At 33.6% G+C, this 22,266-nt stretch overlaps 1 protein-coding gene and 1 pseudogene across 3 annotated transcripts; both read left to right on the top strand.

Moving 5' to 3' along the window:
- Positions 1–239: 239 nt before the first annotated feature.
- On the top strand, positions 240–3,866 carry LOC122597595 (DEAD-box ATP-dependent RNA helicase 38-like). 3 transcript variants are annotated; one of them, XM_043770186.1, is made up of 5 exons: positions 240–335; positions 1,975–2,187; positions 2,552–2,645; positions 3,361–3,446; positions 3,584–3,866. In XM_043770186.1, the coding sequence occupies exons 2-5, from the start codon at positions 1,987–1,989 to the stop codon at positions 3,644–3,646; spliced, it is 444 nt and encodes a 147-aa protein (XP_043626121.1). In that variant the 5' UTR covers positions 240–335; positions 1,975–1,986; the 3' UTR covers positions 3,647–3,866. The 3 variants fall into 3 exon arrangements, with proteins under 3 accessions (XP_043626121.1, XP_043626116.1, XP_043626109.1); XM_043770181.1 differs by having other exon boundaries at positions 1,975–2,235; XM_043770174.1 differs by having other exon boundaries at positions 1,975–2,313.
- A 16,914-nt stretch (positions 3,867–20,780) lies between these two features.
- LOC122589129 lies at positions 20,781–22,043 on the top strand (annotated as a pseudogene).
- The last annotated feature ends 223 nt before the right edge of the window (positions 22,044–22,266 follow it).

The following is a 22,266-nucleotide window of genomic DNA, read 5'->3' as shown; positions in this document are numbered from 1 at the left end:
GGTACGTGATCAAAAAATGAATGAAGAATTAACGTAATGGACATCTTGAACTCATGCGGATGGTTTAAGGACTTATGGGATGCGACTTCATGCTAGATTGGACTTATGGGATTTTCCATACCTTTTGTTGGCTAAAAGTTTTATTAAAGTCCTATGACCGATTATTTTAGATTTGGATACCACTTTTCAAAAAAATTCGGATATCCGGATACCAAAATGACCCGGACTTAAATACTTGGGCCGCTACTTTGAAACAAAAGAAAACCTAAATTCCTCTTTCTTCACCGAACCTCTGTATCATCCATTCATCGCTTCTCCTCCAGATCAACCATCGGGTACGTGAAGCTAATTTCTTTCTTACTATTATTATATTGTGATGTGAAAACCCTTAGAAATATTATTATTATTATTATTATTATTATTATTATTATTATTATTATTATTATTAACTCCTGTTATACCGATTACTAATAACGATAGGTTCTGGCTATTACTTCTCTTTATTATTATTGTTATGATTTTTAAACTGCTACAAGCTCTTCTTGAAATTACTAAATTTATAATAACGATAATAATACCGTTCCCTTTATCTTACCAAGTACTTGACTTTTCTTACAAAAAAAAATTCTCCCCGCTTTTAATAATGTTTTGATGACTTACTTAGCCATTATGATAATTGGTTCTTAGTTATCTTGAACGAGGCTAGCTCCGGTACGGGTTAGGATCACACTTTTCGAAATTTGGTACAAGGCGTGGTAGAGTTTGCTCTGGGATTATGTGCCGTACAGTGTGTATGCTAAAATTTTGTATTATAATGACAGTAATAAGTTTTACTCGTATAACAGTGTTATAGAAGTTGTTATTAAAAGATTGTTATTACAGTAAAATAATAGTTTGAATCTTTATTTTTTTTATAGTAATCAAATGCTTTAGAAATCTAAAATTCAATGAATGCGTTAACTAATTACAGCAAAGAAATCACGATCCAATTGTTCCGGCCTCCGGGACAAAATCATATTGCATTTGGGTACAGACGAATCCAACGATTTAGGAGACCTTGGGCTTGGTTTGAGAACTTATAATTCTGTTTGTTCACTGATATATGGAAATGGTTATGGATATAAGAGCCTCTTGACTTCAATATGAGTTTGGTTCAAATAATAGTAGTATTTGTTTTTGATCTATCTTTGCATTGCTAAATTGAAACAAAAAAGACCAGCCTATTGGGGTTACAATATTAGATTTATCATGCATGGGTTGCTGCTTGATATAGACATCTGTTATCAATATGATTTTGGTTCAAATAATATTAGTATTTTGTTTGATCTTTATCTATATCTGCATTCCAAAATGGAAAAAGTAAAGACCAGCCTATTGGGGTTAGTCTATTAGATTTATCATGCATGGCTGGTTGGGTTTTTCTTGCTGCCTGATATAGATATCTGTTATCGAAAGACTTTTTACCTTGTGTAAATAATATGAAATACTATGTGTATATATATCTATATCTATATCTATTCTATCTACTTTATAAAAATTCTCCACCCCTGTTGTAAAATGAAAATTCTAATATGTGAAATGACCATTCTATCCTTACTCTCTAAATATAAATCTTTTGCTCGTACATATTTTGGAAAGTCAACTTTACATATTCTTAGGAAACCATTTATTTATAAGTCAAACACATTTAAATACTTTTAATTATATTTTCAAAAATCAAGTTTACATTTTTTTAAGAAAATATTTATTTGAAATTCAAACCACAAATAATTGTTTAGTAAATGATTTGTACTCGCCCATGATAACTTCTTTTACTTATAAATTATGAAATCATTATGAAATTTAACCATAATTGCCGGCTTTAAAGGTTTGAGGCCCCTGCATTATGTGTGCACCCTTTTAGTGTATATACATGTATCCAGGTGTTTATTATGGTTTTTCATCAAAAGTTCTCATTAATCTTTTTGTAACCAGTCTTTTGAGAAGATGGACCATATATCTACGGATTGTGTCAAGCAGTATAAAGTGAACGTACCCGATGAGTGTTCCAAGTTTGAGGTTACTGCAGATAAGTTAATACGGTTTGAGCTGAACAAAATGCAGGCAATAATATACGTTGGGTCAAGAAAAACTGCTGATATGTTGTATGAGTCGCTTGATAAGTATTTTGAACCATTTTCGTACGACGTATCTATTGTTCATGCTGATCTTGCGCACAAAGATAGAGATACTATAGTTAAGGATTTCAATGAGAGGTTTACTCAGATTCTAATAACAACCGATTCACTTGCGGAAGGGTTTGATCATTCACTGGTCTGAATACCTTCTTTCTCTTTTATTGGGTGATGTTTTGGTTGGGGCCAGTATGTGAATCAATGTGATTCCTTATATGAGTACGTATCTCGGTAATCGGTATGGGTTCCAAATTCGAGAGCCATTCCAGCTTAGTACATACACGAATATGTACTCATTGTGATTCTAGCATCAAATGAAACCTTCCTTTTACTTTCAGTTTTTCCTTAATCTGATTACTTCTTCTACGCCTTTTCAGGTCAATTTGGTTGTTAATTATGATCTGCCAGTAACACGTGCTTCTGAAGAGCCTGACATTGATGTATATTTGCAGCGGCTATGCTTCTATAATGGTAATGCACTTTATATATTATTTTGCCCCTCCCTTGAGAATGTTTTGTATCCTTTTCAACCGTTTCTTCTTTTAGTACGTGGCGGGAGGCAAACATCTTGTAGTATATTGTTGCATTACTTAATAGTTTAAGTTGAATGATCGACACATTCGGGTGCCTAGAACAGTATGACAAGAACCGTCTTTATTAGGATCCACTTGCACTATGTTACACAATGCATAAGTTTAGTGTTGATTTAAGCTGCTATTTTTTACATTGCTTCAGTTACGTTCCACTTTGTCTTTAGGATATATGCCTAGGGTGTCTTTTTTTCTACAATATTTATTATTATTAGGGTCATGCCATGCTTTGATTTCTTGAGTCTTTTGTATATTCTCTGGAAAGAGCCTGCATTATTTGACTTGGCTATTGTTATTAAAAAACTATCATTTTTATGTCTTTTTGACATTACAATCTTGCAACGATATGCTGTTTTAGATTGGACTTGTTCCTTACATATATGCATGTTTCTTATTGATCGCTTCTTATGTCTCATTTAATGCGATGTTTGGCTTGGTTATTGTTAGTATTTTGACTGTTGGTCAAGTGTTGCTATTGTAGTTAATGCACCTCAACAATGACAATAAGAATGTAATGTTGCATATTTTTGGGGCAAAAGTGATTATAAAAATTTCAGTAGGGATGCTATTCTTACAGTTATTTCGTACTGCCACAGGAGCTGTATTCAATTTGCTGTGTGGTAATAGGGATAACATGATTATGGAAAGAATTGAGAAGAATTTGAACCAGGATGTTATCCAGGTATATTTTATTGCATGGCTATATAGCTGCTCTTTGATACATGTTAATTGTAAAATGACTGCTGCTTGTATCAATTTTCTTCTGTTAACATCAGATGTTGTTTAGTAATAATGTCCGTATGTTTCTTTTGTATTAAGGTTCCCTCTTGGACAAGCATTGAAAAGTTTATACTGGCGTCGAATAGGGCTGGTTTGAATTAAACTTCATATTGGTCCTTGCTTTAAGCTTACTTTTGGTGGCGGAGGGTGGTCAGTACCTGTTGCAAACTGCTGGATCTATTTCCGTAGGAAGTTGTAATTATGAAAAATCTGTGTAACTTCATTTCGTATTGTTAGATTATCAATGTTTCTATAACTTCAGCCCTATGTGACATTCTATATAACATGCAGTTAATTACAATGGTCCTTGTGGTTTGCATCTCGTATCACCTTTCGCTCCTAATTATCAATGGTTTCAATAGTTCGAGAATGCAGTGCCTGTCAGTCTGTCACACGACGCTCCCAATCATCAATGGTTTCAATACCTGACAATACAAACCTGTCACGCTTTTAGCCCCCAAAATGGATGTATGTTAAATTGCCATGTTAAGTAGACTAAATTGCATGGGATGTGAGGGCAAAGTAATCCTTAACCGGATTTAGACCGTTGTGAACACATCAATTGTGTATAAACATTTGACGATTTGGAATGCCATCAAATATATAATTTTTTAACTTTATATACTTTTGAGTTATAGCAATGCCCAAAGAAGGATATATCAATCTACAGACATCCAAAGAAATATCTATACTTCTATATCTTTATCTATACTATTTATAAAACATTTTACTTTTTTTTTTTTTAAATCTCAAAAGATAAATTACACATCTTTATTCACTAATTTAAACATCGCTACCTAATATACTTATAATATCCTTAAAACTCATCCACTCATTTTACCCTCTCTCCTCAAATCTCAACCATTCATTTTTTCTCTCTCCTTCATAAATCATTTTATTTTTCTAATTATTTCAAATCTTTTATTTCAAAAACCTTATGTCAATAAATTATAAAAATTGTAGGAGTGTTCCTAAAATTTTATGCCCTTTCATTAGACATTCGATATACTTTCGACGAATTTTTAAATCCGAGGGCGAAGCCCGTACGGGTAAAGCATTTGCTATCACACTCTATGACTTATCACCTCTTATGAACTATCACCCCCACCATCTCAACGCTGCAATGCACGGACACTTTCTCTCGTAAAATATAACAATCGACCGACAAATCTTCCCACCCAAACAAACAGCTATGTGAGAAGGATAGCAAATGGTGGGTCTTAAATGCAACCCTTTTTACCTTTAAAAAAAATTGCGAGCACTTTTTATCCTATAATCTAAAACTTTTTTAAAACTAAATGTAGCACTTTTAAAAGTAACACTTTTTTATAATATAATGTAACGCTTTGTATGATGAATTGGAACACTTTTAACAATTAAAAACAACATTTCATATAATCAAATGCTACAGTTCCAACAAACCATGACAACACTTTCATTTATCAAATGCAACACATCAAATCCCGTAATGCAACAACTTAATTTATGTTTAACACTTTCCATTCCACGCAATCCAAATTAACATTACATTCCATCATAGCGATAATGACATTCCACTAGAGAAATTGATTGCAGTAAATCGCTTAAGGTTGATTACAGGAACATGGCTCCTTGACTTAACCCTGACTTGTATAGCTCAAAGTCAATTTACAAGATAAAAATACCATTTTCATTCCCCTCTATTGCTACCTTTTGTTTGAAGTTATCTTCTTTAGGAGCTGGCTCAGATGGCTCTTTAGAGGCTACGTTGGGTGATTCTACTGGATTCTCTAAGTGTATAAAGAGTCATGTATGCATTAGAATCTGATAAAAGTTGGAGGTGGATCCACAATTTTACATGTACTTGCATACCCCGATGAATTTTGTACGAACCACTTATTTTGGACAACGTGTAGTCAAATCTGGCCTATTTTTAGCTATCCCTAATATGCTATTTGACCCGTTACCCAACTTGCCCAGTTCACTGCCTCTATAGATAGTTATTACTGTATAGAAACCTATTTAAACTATTATTATGATAGTGCATAATTTGGTCAACAGTACATACCAGGTTATTTAACAGGAGAGTTTTTCAATTTTGGTATCAATAAGAACTTCTGATAAAGTAGTTGACTTCATATCGTCTCTGTGAACGACCTTGTTCCAAATCCTGCAGGACCTTTACCTCCACCAGAAGAATGAAAAGTAGAAGTCAATGCTACAATGGCTTTTGCCCTTTGGGTTGCTCGACTCCTTGATTCCCCTGTCCATGTATTAACCACACCAGAAGTTAGGACCATTACCTCACCATGGCCTGCTCCAAACAGTTTTGTAATCTTCTTTTGGAAGCATTCCCGTGGATTTAAATGCATGGAGGAAAAAATAAGAAAGATCCAAGTTAATGAGATGATGGATAATCACAATATTAAACTGTAATGTTTTTGCTGGTTTCTAGTTGATATAAGTAAAGATGAAAGACTGGTAGCTTTATTTCCGGCTGTGACATTGTATAATCGCACACATAAGGACATTCTGTCCAGATTTTTATCCCTTTCTATGTATTTCTGGAATCAAATTCATGCAAAATGAGATACGACAGTAAGTCTTTTGTGAAACTTCAGCCAAAAAGTTGTATAGATATGTTATCCAAGCGATTGAACGGAAATTGTTGTTAGAAGATATAATATTTGGACAATTATGGTTCGCTTTCTTCTATAGATGTTATTTTTTTTTATAGATATGTTATTTCTTATCCAAGCATGCTTTGTATATTCGAACCGCATGATTATCAATTTATAGGAAGTTATCACGAGATAGGCCTAAACAACAAACAGGGTGATTATTTATACATTTAAAAAAAATCAGAGGACTGTCAGAATAAATTATTTGGATGCATTAAAATAGACAATGTAATAGCATGTAATAGCATACTAATAACAACCCTTAGGCTGTCATTATCATTTTCCAAAAACATAATAGGCTAGCTAGGTGCAATTCTCTCGGTTCCCATGTAACAGGGTGACTTTCTTTTTTTTTTAAAAGTGAATTTCGCTTGAAAATTCGTGTCGCGATTCGACATACGTTGAAGGTATTACATACGTTGTCTTAACCGGGTCCGCACTAGAGAGCTCTCTCGAAGTAAAAATGCCTATTTCAAATACTCGATGGGGGGAAACCCCCTACTAATCTGCCCGAAGGCACGACAATCAATAAAAGTAAACTCTGCCCTCTCAGACTTGAATCTGAGTATACCCAAACCAAGCCTTCATATGTACATCCCAAGACTTGAACTCCGCTCTGAATTCTCCATCATTGTTATCTTGCTCTCCCGTATCTTCACCAGATTTCAGGTATTACATTTATTTGTTATTTATGTATTAATTAAGCTTTTTTATGTGATAAAATAGATTACAGGTATTACATTTATTCATTATTTATGTATTAATTAAGTTGTTTTTTATGTGATAAAGTAGATTACACGTATTGCTGTTGCATTTATTTGTTATTTATGTATTATTTCAACTTGTTTTATGTGATAAAGTAGATTACAGGTATTACATTTATTCGTTATTTATGTATTAATTAAGTTGTTGTTAGGGTTGTGAAATAGAAATATTATGAATGAAATTAATTTGTCTTTACTTATTAATTACTAATCTCTGTCTTTTTTTTTTTTTTTTTTTGCCTCTTATTGATTGTATCGAGTGAATCACTCTAAGGGTCTCATCGGTGGAACCGGTGAACCACCCGAACGGGTTAGATGAATTTTTTTTCTATTAGTTACGATGCAAACAAGCCTTTACTTAACTTATGAGATTAGTTGAGTAGGCTTGCCTAAGTTATTTGCTATAAGATAGCTAGTTTTGGGGCTTTCGGCATATATATCATACATAAAAAACGGGTAGAACGTGTTCATGTTGGTAGATAAAAACATTAATCTAATGTAAGCGACGGTTTGATGTAAGTGGGTTGTGATTTTTTCCTAATGGGTGGTCAGTTGTGACTGTCATATATATTTATACATACATAGTGCTTAGACCCGTGCGATGCACTTGCAGTCGTAAGCAATTTTTCAAACTTTCTACAGTTAAGCAATTGGAAACATAATTATGTAAACGAATAAGACCAAAAATAAGAAAATAATTACAATAACGTCGATTACAGATTCATATGAACATAATATTATCATATAACTAAACATAAAAAAGCCACAAACTATATAATTAACAATTAAATTCAAAACTTCACTTCATGCTTGATTTCTTCCGTTTCATTGAGTTGGCTACATCTTTCGGTGAAATTTAATCAATTTATTGTATACCAAAAACATTATTGCAAGAACATGTTGGATTAGCAGATCCATTCTCAACTGCATAAATCTCTTCTTGTGGAATAAAAATTGGCTCAGATATGGAAGACGGATTATATTGATTCAACATGATACTATATATGGTACGGGAGAATATAATAGGATGAAATTCATCATACGTTTCACAAAATTTAATTATTTGATCAAAAATTAGTGATCCAATATTATAAAATTTACCATTACCATCACCAATAGCATATAGAACTCTACCTATCAATTCAAAAACCAAGTTGTTATTTCAAGATGGAACCCAATTAAAAATACCAACATCGAGAAGAGCCTTAAATAATCTCTTTAACTTTAAATCAAGAATGTAACGGTTTTTTAATTTATCAATGAAATTGATCATCATAACAATTCATGTTTGTAAATTTTTTCAAAAGTAACAAACATCATGTCTATGCATGATATCTTTTTTAAAATTTTAAAATAATAAAAGAAATATAGACAACTCTAAGGGCAGATAACAATGTGTGAAGAACATTCGATGTATCTTTGCTTTATAACAATTTTAACTTGTTAGGAATTCGGCTTACTTTTCTTTCCATCAACATTGTCAAGAACTTTAAGTGATTAATCTTTGTTTTGCTGATGATTTGTTTATTTTTATGCGTGGTGATGTGGATTCTGCTAAGGTTATTATGGCCTCTATTGATGAATTTAAAGTTGTTTCTGGTCTTGCTCCTAGTTTACCTAAGAGCACCGCTTACTTGTGTAATTTTCGCGATTCTATCAAGAGGGCTATTTTAGAGGTACTTCCATTTGAAGAAGGTAGTCTCCCTGTGAAATACCTTGGAGTACCTCTGGTATCATCTAGGTTAGTATATCAAGATTGCAAACTGTTGGTGGAACAGATTCACAAGAGGGTTAATGACTGGAGAAATAGGTTTTTATCTTTTGCAGGCAGAGTTCGGCTATTAAATTCTGTGTTATCAGCTATTAATGTTTACTGGTCTTCTGTTTTAATCTTGCCAATGAGTATTATTATGGATATTGAGCAAATTATGCGCGGATTCCTATGGTGTCAGGGTGAAATGCAGAAATGAAGGGCCAAAGTTTATTGGGATGATGTTTGTTTACCTAAAGAAGAGGGTGGTCTTGGTATTCGTAAGATTCGACCTTTTAACGTGGCTCTATTTTTAGTTCATATATGGAACATCCTTACTGATAAGGAGTCGCTTTGGGTAAAATGGGTTCATACAAATAAATTACGAGGTGCGAGTTTCTGGAATCTTCCATATCGTGGTAATTTATCATGGAGTTGGAGGAAACTACTTCAGGTTCGACCAATTCTTCATAATTTTATTTGGGTTAAGATTGGTGATGGCCAAACTGTTTTTGCTTGGCATGATGTTTGGTGTAATGTTGGTCCATTATACGACCGGATCACCCCAAGAGAAATACATAGTGCTGGGTTCACAATTGATTCCAAAGTCTCTGGTTTTGTCACTAATGGTGTTTGGAAAGGGCCTAGTGATTGGACTACTCGACTTACTACTATGTCTGCCCGCCTATGCTTAATTCTAATGCTGATGAATGGTTATGGAAAGATAGAATTGGTGATCTTAAATACTTTTCGGTGAATGTGGTTTGGGAAGACCTTCGAACGAGATAGGATAAAGTGGTTTGGCATGGTCTGGTTTGGTTCTCTTATGGTATACCGAGGCATGCTTTCATAATTTGGTTGGTTTTAGAGGAAGACTTAAAACTCAAGACCTAATGCTTCAATGGGATCATAGTCTTGAATGGAATGCTAGATTGTTCAAGCATGAATATCGATCGGTTGATGTGCTAGTGGATGTGATTATCTCTACCATTCGACTCAAGATGCTCACGTTTAAATACAAAAGGAGTTCAAACGTGGAAAGATTTTTTGCTGCTTGGGATCTTCCGGTGTTATAAGTTAATCTCTAGAGTCTCTTTTGAGTTATTTTTGCTTCTAATATTTGTTAATGGTTTGGTTGGTTTTAATCTGTTTTGCACGTGTGGTGCATGGACGATTGTAAACTCAACATAGTACTTAGCTACGTTGCCTGTTTTTCATATTAATATATACTGCCCAGGGGTGACGACCTTTTACCAAAAAAAACAATTTTAACTCAAGATACTTAGTTTGCAATTTATGTGCATCACTGAAGCTCTATTAATTTCCTATCGATATCGATAAGCAATGACTAATTTGAATATTGAACCCGACTCTAATTATAAAAATGATATATCATTTGTAAAATTGTAAAAAATAAAATAAGTTATTATCTTTATATATATTCACTTTTATTATTTGTGTTCAATATTTGACACATCTATTAAATTTTCATCCTCCTATATATTATGGACAGCCAATATATATTTGAAAAAAAGTACTGAGTTAATTGCAAGAATCATCCCTGTGGTTTGTACACTTCCATGGTTTATATCTCTCTCTGAAAATTTTAGTGGAATCAATCCAAACTTCATAGTTTTGTTGCACTTTACATCCCTTAAACTGATTCCGTCTAATTATATCCCTTAAAACTCACTCACATGAGGGTACTTTTGTCTTTTCACAAACAACATTGAATGATTCTTGCAATTTATTCATCTTGTCTATGGTAACTTCTCCTCTTTTATCTAAATGTAAAATCCTAAATACTCTTCAATATCATAAAACACAAATAGTTATTTGTTTGTGATCTACATCTACAGATCTCTTATGTTAGGGACATCTATTTCTAATGTATCACCATTTAATGACTTCATATAATCCTTCGAATAATCAACATCTATTTCTAAGGTATACTCATTTTTAACTTTAACTAAAACAATTAGCATGATACAAATTTGAATAAAAGTTGAGAAAGATTGACATTCATTTGGACTAAGCGAAGTGTTGCGTCATCATAAGGATTCTGTTTGTTTATTATTAACAATCAACATCATTAAATCATCCTTTTGCTTTATACAAATACCAACCTTAAGCAATAGATGATGACACATTGTAGGATGTTTGCTTTCCATGGTCGACCATAGTAAGCCAAACATAGACAAGAAAAAGTTGTTTCGTACCAACAAACTCGATCATGAGACAAAACGTTTTACATAGACGTACCGACACACTTGACTAATTAAAAAGATCAAAAACCCAAATATTATTTTGAATTTTATATTAATACCCATTTTAACCGCTGTCCCCTCCATACCACCAGCCACCGCACCGCCAACCCATCATGACCAGCCACCATCAGTCTGTCAGCGCCAAAACACGAAGACCCGTATTGAAAACCCCTCGTGCAGATATTTAGATCTATATATCTGTATATGTATATATAGATCTATATATTTATATCACGGATCTATATATCGATATCTATATGATGAAGATGAAGTCAATTGATAAATAGTTGTTATCAGGTAAGTAGTTGTTTGAGGGTATTTATAATGCAATGTGAGAACAAAAGGTTTGTATTGTTGGATTTTAGGAAAGGGAAGGAAATTGATGGATCAATTTCATTAAAATTTTTGGAGAGTGATGTAAACTACAAAAGTATACAAACCATAGGGATGATTCTTGCAATTAACTCAAAAATACTATAACCCAGATTAAAGTTAATAACACAAACTTAAATCATAAATCTTTTTTTAAATAATATTTTTATTGTAATAATGTATATAAAATATAAAACTCATGTTTATCCTAAATATTCAACTAATTAAATAATTAAAAAATATCTTAAATTATGACACATCCTTTTAACAAACTTATGACATCATCATATTTTATCAATTTAAAATTCAAACTATTCTTTCTTTTTAAAATATATATCTTTAATATAGATTTTTATTAAATGCCTACATTCTTATGTAATATTTTAATCATCTTAGTTTTTCAGTATAATAGGCAAAAACTATGGTGTCTTTCCGAATGGTTTCAATTTTTTGTTTTCATTAACCGTATGTGTTTCAACGTGTGCCAACAATTACACAAGCTTTGTTTCCGTTTAATTTCGTTTTTTGACATAATAACTTATCACAACTTTTTAACTTATTTAATGTTGTTATTATACGTTTTATAATGACAACATATTTTAAAGCTACTCGGATAGCATTCGGTTTATTTGCAAAGCGTCTATATGTTAACCCGAGTTTCATTAGCTAGTCGATGAAGTAATGGTGTTCAAAACAGTAAAAGCTCTCCTAGTTGAAAAGATACGTTAGATATCGTAGCATGATAAAATATGGGTTTTCAAAACATCAGATTGAAAAGCTCGATTAAAAAGATAAGGTTCATAAATGAGCCAACTATCGTAAATCTAAAACCAAATAATATATTAGAAATATAACATTAAAGAAAATAAACGATGAACGCGGGCAGAGTCAGGTATTCATGTTGATTCATATTCTATAGTAGTTATACAACTTTTTACTTTGCCTGATTCATAATCACGTCACAAGTTACAAACGAAATGCATCATTTTTTTCCATCATTTAAAACAAAAAACTCTAGGTCATACATGGACTTGAATGAACAACAAATCATACTAAAAGTGTGTTCTCCCAACATTGTTGAAAGGGGAATGGTAGAACCTGTAGATGCGAGAAAATAGAAGAGGTTTATTTTGTCCTTTTCTTGGCTTCACTATAAAGAATCAATCCCAGCACACTGTAAGAATGTATCCTAGCATCCCTGTTACTGATATCGGATCCTTGAATATCATAAATGACACCAAAACATCAACTGCTCCTTTAGCATTTCCAAGCACCTGGTATTATTATGTAGAAAAGATGAGGCTCTATATCAATAATACGAACTTTTGACATCCACTTCCCTTTCCGGAAAAGCTCATAGTATTAAACTCACTTGTCAAACGCCCATTAATATGTGATCTCATACAAAGTAAGCTACAGACAATAATATTTACCATCAAAATATCTATAAATTATACCATAAATGTAGAGTTTGATATCCAAGGGTTCATCTCACTAGCCTAGTAATATGTGGTTCAGAACTCTAATGGAGTAAGGGGGAGTTGGGACATTATAGGGTATGTTTTTTCCCCCTTACATATCATCTTTTTTTACTGAAAAGATAGTTGAATTAAAAGCACCGGGAGCAGTAATACACAAATACACAATTGAATATAAAGAATTTAAACATAGAAATTAAAGATAATGAGAAAAATGTACAGTTGAATTTAGTTATACAAACCTGGAGTATCAATGCGATTTTGTGTTTAGTAACCAAAAAATTTGTTAGGTTCACACAATACGATATTGCAGATTTGAAGAGCATATACCAGTTATGGTACCAGGGCTAGGGTTCCCTCCATTACCCTTTTTTACCCAAAATTTAGTAACTTGCAGTTGAATCGGGCATTTATAAAACTTCATCATTGTCATTCTTGGGCCAAGTCACGAAAACTCGACATCAATGAGCTTTTTAGGGTTCAAAAATTTAAGTCAATATTGGCGAGAAGTAATTAGAGTCGAAAGAACCACCCTTGCTGCATAAGCAACCTGCCATATGTTTTCCATGTGAAAACTCCTGGTGACCTCTTTGATCATGACAGGGCCAATCTTTTTTATCGTGGCTTCTTATGAACACACAAGAAATTACCTTTAGTATGCTAACAATTTCACTGCATATCCCCATTCTTGGAGGCAGCCAAGTTATGAAAGCCACGAGCTTTTTTGAACTTTTCACACGAATCCCAATCTGCCAGGTCTTATAGTAGCCCGGAGGGATGAAGGGCCTACCACAGAAATTCTTTTGAGTCATTAAACTTAAACATATTCTGATCATCCTCCAAATAGTTGTTTGCTAAGAGTCCATATCATAAGCAACCCATCTATAGAGATTCAGAAAATAGAATTCTTGTTTTACTTTAGAGGTATGGGAGATTTAATTGGACCTTCAGGCAAAGTCAAGTCACAGAGATCCTTAAACTGCCCAACTGGATGTGTTTCCCACAACTTGTGCCTTAGCGAAAGAGTAAGTGAATCTTCAAGCTCTCTTGACAACACACAAACGGATAATTCATTTTCAACATCTCCAATGACAAAGTAGTTTGATCGTTGATATCGTCATTCACATGACCATTGTCTGCCATCGCTGATAACTCAAGCCGCCAATGTTACAACAATCATTTATCAGATGAAAGAATTTGAGAACCAAGTGTCACATGCAGAGGCGACCAATATCAACATGTCGTACCTTCAAACTGACTTCATTCATAAAAAGGAGAATGTCACGAAGTAGTCTACTTCTGTTACGGATAGGAAAGCAAAAACCATTATGGTTCAATAAGTGGCTCAAAGGAATATGAAAGATAGATGTGCAGAGCTCCTCGCTGCACATGAACAGTTTCAAATGGCTGAAAAGTTCATGAAAGCACTCGATGTTGTAGAAAAGAATTTAAATGATGGTATCTTGGAATCAAAGACTGAAGAGGATTTGTGGGTAGGTCAACCAATTTTATAAGCCTAATTAGATCATCCTTGATATGTAATCTGTAGAATTAGTCATGTCACACCTAAACTGCCAATTTGTCATCATTACTTCCTTAGAGCCACATTGTTTATTGGCTTCAAACCCACTTTAATGAAAGATTGGTTAAGCAACATTTACATCAACGTCATTTCTTAGAATTAGCTTGTTTTTACATTAGCCTTTCTGATATACTTGTGAAGATCGTGATACTGAGATTATACTAAAGGTAGAATTATGGATATAAACATGTAGGTTTTACAAATAAGTATTGCTTCAAAGATGATCACAAAATCTACATTGCAGTTATAATTTTGTTTTTTCTTTTAACTATAAAGATTTGGGAAGATTTACGCTATAACGATAACCTTGGTTTATATTAATATAAGATAGATATACAATCGGTGAATAGAGATTTTAACCTCTTGTTACCAAGAATAGAGCAATTGACCCATTTACTAACAAATGGATCAATTTAAACTATATATGCAATGTGTAATGCGTCAAAAAAGAAAAACTAAAACTTTTTCTCAGTCATTGCATGTAATATACGCATACCTGCTCAATGTTACATCTTCCGACATGTGATTAAACATTTAAGCTTGAACATGTGTATTGGTAGTGCACTAACAGTATCTTGGTCACCAGAGAGAGCAATGAAATGTGGCAATGGTACCCACCTTGGTATGGCCACCAAAGAGAGTAACAATATCCTGGTCACTGAAACGCATGATTTTGATCAATGCATTCCTTAACTGTCCAAGCCTGAAAGGTAAATAAAAAATATTTATAGCTTCACTCTCAAAATCCTAACATAATCACATATAGCTAGCCTAGTTAAGAAATGTTATAGTGGTCGATTACAAAGTTGTATTATACTATAAATCTATAATACAATTATATTTAAGAACTGTGTTTATGTTATTGAGTATGAAGTGACATGTGGGAGTTTTTGAAGGCAAGGAAGGCATTATGTGCATTGATGATGCTTCAGGGAAACAGGCTCGAGCCAGTTCAATGGTGCGGTTCCAGATTTCTCATTCACCCCTGCTCGACCAAGATTGCCTCTTATGGCATCACTGCCTAGAGTTTGCCCAGGGTAAACCTAAAACGTCAAATGCTATTGAACAGAAGCGGTAAAATGGGCACCTTGGGTAGGGGCCGAATATAGTTTATGCTAAAATGGGTCAATGTACAGGCCAAAAAGAGCCAGCCCTGACAACACTTTTAGGCCATTTAACTAAATTATAGATAACTGAATCGCAAATTATGATTACAAAAACATTATTATTACATTATAGTTAAATCAATAAAAAAAACATTTTAGAACATAGGCACCGTGGGGTTGATTTTAGAGCACTAAAAAACCTTCCATGTAGTGCACATGTGATTTACACATGCGAAATATCTGTCACATGAGACTTCCATAGAAATTTCAAATCATATGTGATTGGAATCAATCAGGACCATCCATTTTTCTGATCAAAGAGCCTAGATTGGTTTCCTTGGTCTCTAAGATTTTTAATGGTCCATTTTTCTAGCAAGCTTCAAGGCTTCCTTATGTGTCTTTATCGATAACTCAAAAGCTAATTGATTCTCCTAAACCTCTGCAGTGCACCTAGTAAAGTTATAGGTCAATATATCTATAAAGGTCATGAAGATTAAAGACTATACATGCTATATAAAGTCATCAACTCAATATATATTTAAATTAGATTGATGACTCAAACATCAAAAAGAAAGCATGTATATATTAACTGAACTTCTAAACTATTATATAAAACATATAACTTCAAGAAACAATTACCTATACCGATTAATTCAAAAACGTTGGAACATCAGGCAAGTGTTTCCCATCAACAAGATTGATAGTCTTCGATTAAGCCACGTCTAACGCTCCAACCTTTACCTACCAGAAACAGATCCATTTGGTTTCAAAGCCTTTTATTGCATTGACTTTATCGTATCCAAACAAAATTTATAGCAAACGAAGACACTGGAAGTTCTAATATAGCAGAAAAATCTTACTTGTATGCTAGATAACATAGTTGCTATTGCAAGCAATAAATATTTAGAAGTTGATATAGGGTCTCACATACAAATCTTATACCCATCTCTCATGCAATTTTTCTGTAACAGACTTTATGCATCTTGAGTAGTTAAGTTCTGTCGGATATATAAGGAAGATGTCCCTAATACCGATCAATACAAATCACCACCTATCAACAATTAGACTAAATTAACAAAAACAATACCTCTGCAAACTTTAGTGTTGGGATGTGATGTATGCTGAAGCAGCTCTCTTAAAGTCAAACCTTTTATCTAAAAACAGTTCTGCCTAGAATCATCAGTTTGGTCCACCCACCCGATTCCATATATAAACAACAGAGTTTATATATGAATTCTACATGTGAGGAAGAAGATCCATGAAGTTATTCCAGTCATGATCATGAACTTTGTTTCCCAAACAGGCAGCACAACTTGCATGCATATGCAAACTTTGTTCAAGTCCTTACTTGGTTCACCAAATCCACCAAAATATGTAGTATCTAGAAAATTTAGACATTAGTTGAGTTTCTAGTGTAATGATCACATGCAATTTGAAAAATCCACATATGGGTCGAAATGTGGGAAGGGATCCCTCAACCACATGACATCAACATCCAGTAAAAAGTAAAAGCACCATTAATGATAATGAAAACACAGTGATAAAAAAACTGGCAATAGGTTGAAACGGGTCAAATGGATCGCGAGTCATCTAAAGTGTTATATTCAAATGCTTATAATATCGGAACTCTTCTTAGTGAAGGGTGATGACTTTTATAATTAATCCATCTCACATCTGAGTAGGGATCTTTCCCTGAATGAGCAGTGGCTTTATGCAATTCAATCATCTTTAAAATACTTGATTAATGAGTAGGACCTAAAATAGTTCTTCTTGCATGGAAACACATTTTAGTCATTTTGTACATGTGTTTATTGTATTCATTACCAGTATGGGGTTTTTGTTTATAAGATGGCATAATAACACATCTATCTGACAAATAAGGTAAGGAGTCAATAATAAAGGATCAATCAGACTTTCTTTGGGCAATTTCTAAGGCAAGACACACTTCTAATAATGGAGTGTATACGCATTCTACTCTATGCGCATTCTACCAGCCCGATTTTGACAAAAAGCATACAAAATAAACCTTTTTTCAGTATTTCATAACTTAGTATATCTACTTGTACATAAAAACATATCATAAGTTTTTTCGCGTCAAACTCGTAAATTGTACCACTATTTCTTTCCCATCAACTATCCCCAAACCAATCACATTAACATACAAACTCTCCCCAAACCAATCACATTAACATTATAACTCTCCCCAAACCAATCACATAAACGTACACATTTTAATTCGAAAACTAATTAAACCCTGGACATCAAAAGAAAAAAAAAAACAATAATAATTCATTAAAAAACAAAAAATAAACAATCTTTACCATCAAGCTTTCAGACCGTCTTTTGTGAGTAACTGAGTATAACACAATATTTTTTATAAAACCCTAATTTTCAACAACTAATCAAAAACAATCAACACGTATCTTAATTCTAATCAAACTATATATACACATATACACACACGATCAATAATCACACAAAACATACTATATCATTAAGTTAGAAATAGCAAGAGAATTCGGAATCCATGGCCTACCTTATAACTGCTTGGAATATGTAAATAACCGATTCTTTAAAAGAAACTGCTGAAGAAAGAGAGAAAGAAGTGTAGGATGAATAATATATAGAGAAAGACTGAATTGAGCAAATAGAGGGAAGGAAGGCTGTTTATATTTTTGGATTTGGAATTCTGGGATAACCGTTTGGTGGGAGATTAGAAGTAACCAATCCATCAAGTGCCTATCTCCTTCTCATGTTGAAATTTTTAGGCTTTCTTGCATTTTAAAGCATGCCACATAGGCAATAACCCAACTTTTTTTTGGAGTGACATTTATATTATACATACATTCCTTAAAAAGGATATGGTTGAGCACTCGAGCTGGTCGGTAGTCACTTAAAGGTACTTTAATTTCTTTAAAGGCTTACATCCTTCTAGATTGGTTCCTTTGTTACATGGTATCTGTTACGTTTGACCTGTTAAAAACTGTTGCAGTCCCTGATTGCCTATACAAGCCTAGACCGGCAAAACAGAAAAACAATGATGATGGTAACAGTCAACGTAAGGGGTGGTGGTCAGGTAAAGTGTCATCACAGGTTGTATCGGTTACTGGCCAAAACATGTCAATTTGGTAAAATATCAAAACAAGTCATTTTGGTAACAGGTCAATCTGGTAAAGGGTCACAACAGGTCAATCTGATAATGGATTAATAGGTCAAAATTTACTGTCGTGTTCAAGCCAGTGTTGCCAATTCAGAAATTGGGCACCATAATGATTATTTTGGAATAGCAAAAAAGCTAGTGATCTGTATAAACGGGTATTACAAAGGTGAAGTGCCAAGGATTTGAGTTCTAGAACACCAACAATCATGTTAAGCTAATTATATAAAGTAACCTAAGCTGATTATGTTAGGTGTTTATTATTTCAGAGTGACAATGAAAATCCAAATTCAACATGGACACTCAACTACCTTCAATCTGGAAGTGGAAAATGACCACAAGATGTTGGACGTGAAAACTATGATCCAATTGGTCAATGGATTGCAGCCTTTAAGGCAAAGCCTGATTTTTAAAGGAAAGTATCTGGAGAATCAGAGTAGCATACAAGAAAATAATATCGAGAACAACCACACCCTCACCTTATGTATCTAGGAATCAATGACGATCTTTGTCAAGACCCACACCGAAAATATGAGGTTAAATGTCAGGCTCCCTTCTACCATCCGTGATGTTAAAGAGATAATTCAGTCTAGGACGGAAATCCTACCATATCGACAAATTCTTTTTTATGGTGGCAAAAAACTTGTTAGCATTTACCTTATCAGATCACAACATCTGTACAGACGAGTCAACAGTTGAGTTGTTTGTTAGGCCGGGTCGTGATGATCAGAGGTGGCTTAATAGTACTACGAGACTAGGTGATCGCTTTAGGCCCTCAATTTTTCAAGACCTCAATATTCAGTATATTAGACTTAATGTTTGGATTTTGGATTAAGTATCATTATAAAATTTACATTGCAGTAACACCTTTTTTAGTTTTTGTATCAACATCTGCATCTTTTTATTACTAGTAGTTGAATAACAAAAGTCGAGCTACTTTTTTTTTTACTTTAACTTATATGGTAATGGATTAGGCCTCTAAAATTGATTTCGTTTGAGGGTTATAAAAACCTTGAACCGCCACGGGGGATGATGAACATCTTTTGACTCTATCCATTGCTTCTTTTACCGGAAACATGAATGTTCTTCCCCAAGTCAGCAGTCAATGTACCATCAGTGAACTCAAAGTGATGATTGAAGAACATGTAGGGATTCCAAGGGCCAATCAGCATCTTCTCCATCTGGGAATGTTAATGGGCATAAGCGTTAATTCGGGTTTTAGAATTTCAGACTATTATGTCAAAGATGGAGCGACAATTCAACTTGTTTGATCCATAAAATTCGTGAAGGCCCAAACATTTATTCATTAATAAAAAAATATTAAAAAATTTGTATGTGAAGGATTCCACACCTAAGCTTAAATGCCGACAACCTTATATTCACTTTTCCAAATAAAAAATGTATTTTGTAATGATAATGGATGGAATATATTATAAGAAGAAAACAAATTTCAAACCAACAACTTTACTGACAAAAAATCTTTTAAAACAAAACATGTTCACCTTTTTGACTTTGACAACTCGCCATCTACTCCAAACTCCCATATTATCACCGGCGGAATCTCAAATGGCACTTTCATCTCCGGCAATCACATATTTTTCATGAACGTACATATATTTATATTACACTATTATATAAACATATATCTATACATATACATACACACATAGCAAAACATTACACTTGGCTGGGACATTGACACGCTATTAAGACCGGTGTCTAAGACACCGGTTTTGACAACCTCCAAACAAGTGAAAGCCGGCCTCTGAGTCACCGTTTTTGTTAGAAAGTAGTAGACCGGTGTCTAAGACACCGGCTTTGTTTGGCCACGTATGCTAGGACGGTGTCTCAAACACCGGCTTTGCCCCAAAATGTTAAGACCGGGTGTTTAAGACACCAGTTTTCGTAGTTATGCAAAATATCAAACGAAAGTTCGTATTTGCACCATTAATTTGCCTCCAAAAATTTCGTATCCGTACAAAAAAATCTGAGGAAAGAGAAATGGCTTACTAATTGAACCACTGATCTAAGTGGCTATTATGTGACACTGATATAACATTGGCGCACTGGTGGTGTTTGTTTCGTCTCTGCATGCAATTAATGAGTCAATCTATTAGAGTAGGTGGTACTGCCTTTAAGTACACACATGGAAAAGAGTTGTTTGATTTTTGTTCGCTTAACTCGAATTTCAATAAGGTTTTTAACGAGGGTATGCCGTGCACTGCAAAGATTACTACCGATGCCATCATGTCGAATTACAAGAACACATTTCTTGAGTTGAAAGGAAGGATATATGTGGTGGCGGAGGTGGTATTGGGGTGGCAATATGGGAAATTGTCAAGGCATATCCACATCTAGAAGGCATCATTAATTTCGATTTGAACTATATCTTTATGAAGTTAGGTAAGCTAATTGATATATATATATACGCAGTGGTGGATCCAGAAACTTATGTGATAGGGGGCCTATTTTTTTCCCCGCTAAACTTACTTATCTATAATTAAGTTTGTGAAAGAAACTCAGTATTTTTAATAAGAATGGTGATTAATACTTACTTACTTAGTCAAAGTTACAGCTTATATAACAAGTTATAAAACTAGAGGGGAAAGAATGAAAGTCTTAAAAGAATATAAGGAGTTAAAATGTCAGAGTTGTAAAAATCTAAAAGTTATCTTCTTATATGTCATCTTCTACATCTATCTTTACATCCATATATTCCATTAAAACACATTGAAACTTGGTTTTAAATCTGCCAAATATATAAGCAGTCAAATAGTAATAAAAATCTAAAAGTTATCTTTTCATGCTTTTTTCTTCATCAGCTTTCACATTTATTCCATTAAAACTTCGGGGGCCTGAGGAAAATTGCTTTAAAAAGAAGAAAAACAATCACTCACAAAGATGGGTTGAGGGTGGGGCGGTGACCACCCTCGTTGTTAATTGGATCCGCCACTGTATATACGAGTATATAACATCTATAAGCATATATTCCTTTTCTTTTATCTGAAAATGATAATATATGAAAATCTACATGCATGAGTATCTATACTTTTTAAAATGGAATCTATCACTCTTTGCATTATAGTGGATATTTCACGATTGGGGCGACAATGATTGTATCAAGATACTAAAAAAACTGTCGAAAAGCCTTGGCTTCTGAAACCGGAAGGCTCATTATTGTGGAGATTGTCCAAATGCCAACTGCAGATGATATTTTTGACGATGAATTAACGGCTTATTTATGATCTCGAGAGGTTTTCATATTTTTCAAGTGGAAGAGAAAGAAGTGAAAACGAATGGACAAAACTACTCGTCCAAGGAGGCTTTTGTCGTCATAATGTGATCAAGACTCAAGCTCTTTAGTCGATTATATTGAAGCCTTTAATTTCCACCATAAATATTGGTTTGACATATCACTTGATCATTTTCTTTACTAACACTCTTAGAAATCCAAAAATAGTGATAGATTGTAATTTAAGTTATGGACTTACTTGTTGTTAAGTCATGTGTTGATGATTTCTAAGGTTGAGGAGCTAATTGTGATAATTAGCATAGTTGGTTAGTTTAGACTATAAATGACCCTTAA

Source organism: Erigeron canadensis, chromosome 1 (assembly GCF_010389155.1).
Source record: "Erigeron canadensis isolate Cc75 chromosome 1, C_canadensis_v1, whole genome shotgun sequence".
NCBI classification, from domain to species: Eukaryota; Viridiplantae; Streptophyta; class Magnoliopsida; order Asterales; family Asteraceae; genus Erigeron; species Erigeron canadensis.
Note: the sequence above shows the minus strand (reverse complement) of the source record. Positions and strands in the feature narration are given on the sequence as shown.

What these genes read in the sequence shown, in the direction of transcription:
- LOC122597595 (XM_043770174.1), top strand. Translation starts at nt 1,987, where the DNA reads ATGGACCATATATCTACGGATTGTGTCAAGCAGTATAAAGTGAACGTA. An exon ending in AAGGGTTTGATCATTCACTG is followed by an intron (nt 2,314 to 2,551) that starts GTCTGAATACCT and finishes ACGCCTTTTCAG; the next exon opens with GTCAATTTGGTTGTTAATTA. An exon ending in GCGGCTATGCTTCTATAATG is followed by an intron (nt 2,646 to 3,360) that starts GTAATGCACTTT and finishes GTACTGCCACAG; the next exon opens with GAGCTGTATTCAATTTGCTG.